At 44.4% G+C, this 4,132-nt stretch overlaps 1 protein-coding gene across 1 annotated transcript in view; it reads right to left on the reverse strand.

Annotated features, from left to right (window-relative positions):
- The window catches only part of trappc12 (trafficking protein particle complex subunit 12), a 33,117-nt gene continuing 28,985 nt past the window's right edge, over nt 1-4,132 (reverse strand). The window contains 6 exon segments of the mRNA XM_025058300.1: nt 1-1,863; nt 1,866-2,039; nt 2,107-2,194; nt 2,850-2,953; nt 3,305-3,400; nt 3,912-4,015. Coding sequence (XP_024914068.1) covers nt 1,795-1,863; nt 1,866-2,039; nt 2,107-2,194; nt 2,850-2,953; nt 3,305-3,400; nt 3,912-4,015 — 635 coding nt within the window. The 3' untranslated portion in view covers nt 1-1,794.

The raw sequence follows: 4,132 nt of genomic DNA on the forward strand, positions 1-4,132 counted from the left end.
AGTGGTTTGTGGGGTTGAAAAAACTGCTTTAACCTCATCACCTTAGTGAGCAGGTGAGACTTAACTTCCTTAACCACTAGGACGCCACTGTCCCGCTCTATCAGTATTGGTTGATATTGGCATTGGAATTTAAGTGGACAATATCGGAATATCGACAAAAAGTTCATATCAGACATCCCTACTTATAAGGTATGTTTATATAGTTGTAGCTAATCTAACACTGCAGTATTACAGTATAGCATATAGTACAGTGTAGTATTATAGTATTGTTTGTCGACACTCAGATGGTTACTAAGCTGTACATATGACATTAAATAAGATCGGATTTATGAGGAGAAACAACGGTCACAGACACATCAGGTCAACAGAGACAGTAACGGTCGAGACAATCAGCTCATCAGAAGCTCCAACATTTCTTTTCTTCAGAAGTTCAGGTCACAGGATTTCTGCACTATAATACAGGTCAAACCTAAGGCCCGTGGGCCGGATCCAGGCCGTCAAGCCACATTAGGGGGCCCACCAGAGCCTCACAGCTGTAGAATCACCTTACAGTAAAGGTGTGAGATGATTAAGAACGTGGAACGACCGACAACAACTCCGACACTGCAAGTCCAGAAGTGGTCACGAAAAATCCTAAAATAATCAAAAAGAGGAAAAATGATGCGTCAGAGTCAGTTAACCCCGACTGCTATTTAGAATTTATTGTAAATAGTGATAATTATTATGCTTTCAAATATATAGCGAATGAGGTAAAATCCAAGTAAATGTACTAGTTTGTATATTTATGTCCTCGATGTTTGTTTTCAACTGTCAAAGGTTTAGTTGAAAAATTTGAATATTGATTTCTTACAACTGGCCATTAGAGGGCGACCTTATTGCTGATCTAACCCTCGGTGGAGGTCAGTGTGACTTCCCCCTCCCCCGTTTATTAGATGTTTCACCTGATGAATGAAGATCAGAATAATGCCCATGTCGAGTGTTGAACCGAGGACCTGACGCACTGACCTGCGTTTACCAGCAGGACGTCAGCGATGGAAGTGAGTCACTCAGTAGAAACACAGTTACGGCCGTGGACGAAAACTCAAAAGACAGAAACCACGTTAAATTTTATACTGAATGAATCCATTTTTATTTTTTACTTATTAGATTTTTTAAAATAAATTTGACTTAGTTTCAACAACGTCTCCTGTCATTAAACTAAGTTAAACCGAGTTTTCAATATGAAAGGCCTCCAGTGAAGACTTGTAGTGAGATGACCTTGAGCCAGAAAGAAAAGAGAATGATAAACTGACATGATCAGTGGCTGGTTAAAAACTTTGGAGAACTCCAGTTTTCTACTGAATATTTCACTCTTGTATTACTGAGAACATGCCACTTAGCCAGGCTCTCACTCTGACTCCACCGTCATGTCTGACTGTTGACAAGAGAAGAGGAAAAAGTAAATGATGGAATGTAGTAAAAGGAGGAACAGGATAAATAATAAATGTTCTGGTGTAAAACACGCAGCGCAGCATAAAAATGCATAAAACATGACGGAGCCCGCGGCCAGCTGGGTGGTGATGAAAGATAACGCTATGACAACGATGCACAGCAGCACACCTGGCAGCCATGATGTCTCATTGCCAGCGACCCCTAGTGGTCCCCTGAGTCACCAAGCATGTCTTTTAGTTTGGGTGTAAACCAAAGCCTACTGCTTGCACTGGAGTTGGTGAGCTAAAGGGAGACTATGAGGAGGGGGTGAGGGACAGGGGGGTGACAGTACAGGACACTGCAGTAAGTGCCACCGTCCTCCGGTCACACCAGTTTTAGACACTGTGTGTTGAAGCTGTCCCCCTCCCGACAGGCCACGGCCTCCAACAGAGCTTCTGCTTCTTCTGGGTGCTGCGAGAAGACTCCAGCTCGTACATGCTGGTCAGGTTGAAGAGGACGCTCTCGTGGAGGTAGAGCGCAGGGTCCTGCTTCACCAGGCCCTCCAGCTGGCCCAGGGACTCCTTCAAATGTCCCAGGTACAGCAGACACACTGCAGCATTGTTGTTAGCCTTGGGATGTATCGGAGGGTTAGAGCACGCTCAGCCATTTGGGAAATCAATAACGGTCACTACTTACCACAGGATTTTTGGGGTCAAGTTTTAAGAGTTCGGTGAACGAAGCGTGTGCTTCAGCATAGTTGTTTTGACTGAGGGAGACAAAAGCCCTGGGAAAAGAAATGGAGCCAAAGTCAGAGATGTAACGATGCGTCAATACAAATCCCCGACAATTCTCATTGGTTCAAATAAAAAAAGGAATCAAGGTGTGAGGAGTCGACTGAGTCATCTGAAAAAGTCACTGGTCAGACCATGACACTACACACTCCAGTCCAGTAGGTGGCAGTATGCTCCTAAAAACCCACTATCAAACCCAGACATCAGGTCCCTACGTAGGCTGACCCCCTCTCGACCAACACCCCCATGACTTGAAATACTACTGAGAACCTGATAACGTACTGTATATTCTTATCTGTACAAACCACTGTATGAGTTGCTGCCACCTAGTGACTGGAGGCTTGTTGTCGTTCAAGCCTTACAGCAGTGGTCACTGATGTCCATATGGGTGCCATATTACCATATACCTCCAGGTATTTGAGAAGTACTGCACCAACCCAGTATTTGGACATGTCAGACGGAGCTCATCTGCCCAACTCACAGTTCATGTCCTTCATTCTGACACGAGCAACGCTGGCTCCGTTACTGCGTCACAGCTCCACCAGCTCCTCCAGGCAGAGGTGTGACCTCCAGAGCTGAATCACACGTCTGTGGAATCTGTGGAGCACAAATGATCTCCAGCAGCAGAACGTCACCACGCAGACGTACCTGTTCATCAGCACGCACGTGGTGTGACTGGACTGGCTGCCTGTCATTTGGCAGCTTCTCTCCACATCCTGGAAGTACCTCTCTGCCATGTTTACGTCTCCGCTCTGGCCGAGGAAAAGCAGCTGTAACTTTTTCAACCACTGGACTGCTGGTCTGGACTGGTTAAATATGACAGTGGATGTGACCGACCTGTCTGTAATTAGCTAAGCTTGGCATAAAGACCAGGACTATATATGGTACATTTGACGCTGGTTGGGAAAGGAGTTCATAAAAAACTCAACATTTTTCAGCCCAGATTATTGTCTTTTGTCTGCAGCGAACAATGACTTCAAATCTATTTCTATGAAATGACGGGCAGTGAACGGATCTTCTCAAAGGCCCAAGGTGAAGCAGACCTGTGTGAGTGTGTGTGTGTGTGTGTGAGTGTGTGTGTGTGTGTTTACTGATGTCCAGACCTGCAGGAAGATGCGTCCGATCCCACTCAGCAGCTGGACTTTCTGATGAGGTTCATATTGAATGATGGAGTGATAGGTCTCCACGGCNGGGGTGGGGGGGGGTTATTGTAACATATGGAGTGATGGTGGGGTGCTGTGACCCTTCTCCCACTTCTACATATATAAATACACACACATATATATACATATATGTGTGTGTATATATAGATATACACACAAACACACACAACTATATACATACAAACATATATATACATATACGCTTATTGGCCCTGACACTGTGTGGCGCTGTCTCCCTCTCTGGTTACTTTACCCATTTTTATAATACACTGTGTGGCGCTGTCTCCAATTATTATTATTGTTTTATATTATCAATATTTTTATGTTTATATCTATGTCTTTGATGACGTATATATCTATATTTATAGATATATGTCGGGAACTTCAGCACAGCACGGTATATTGTTTGTATGTTGTTCTGCTGTTAAAGTGCTTTCCAGAACAAACTAACCAGATTCAAGAATTCCCCACTAGATGGCACTGTGGCTTCTCTGTACAGTCTGGTATAAAGCCTCTCTCATGCTCTCTCTCTCTCTCCCTAACACACACACACACACACACAGGCGTGAGGACCTACCTTCATCAGCAGCAGACAGTTGGCCATGGAGTACATGACCCGGCTGAGGCGAGACTGCCACAGTTGAAGAGAAGCTACAAACAGACAAAGAAGACAGAGCAGAACACAGAGCCGCTTATTTACACCGTGATGTCACACCGCTTTTTTTTTTTTTTTTTTTTTTTTTTTAATCAGGTTCTTACTCTCCTCTT

Source organism: Cynoglossus semilaevis, chromosome 1 (genome assembly GCF_000523025.1).
Source record: "Cynoglossus semilaevis isolate Cse_v1.0 chromosome 1, Cse_v1.0, whole genome shotgun sequence".
Taxonomy (NCBI): Eukaryota; Metazoa; Chordata; class Actinopteri; order Pleuronectiformes; family Cynoglossidae; genus Cynoglossus; species Cynoglossus semilaevis.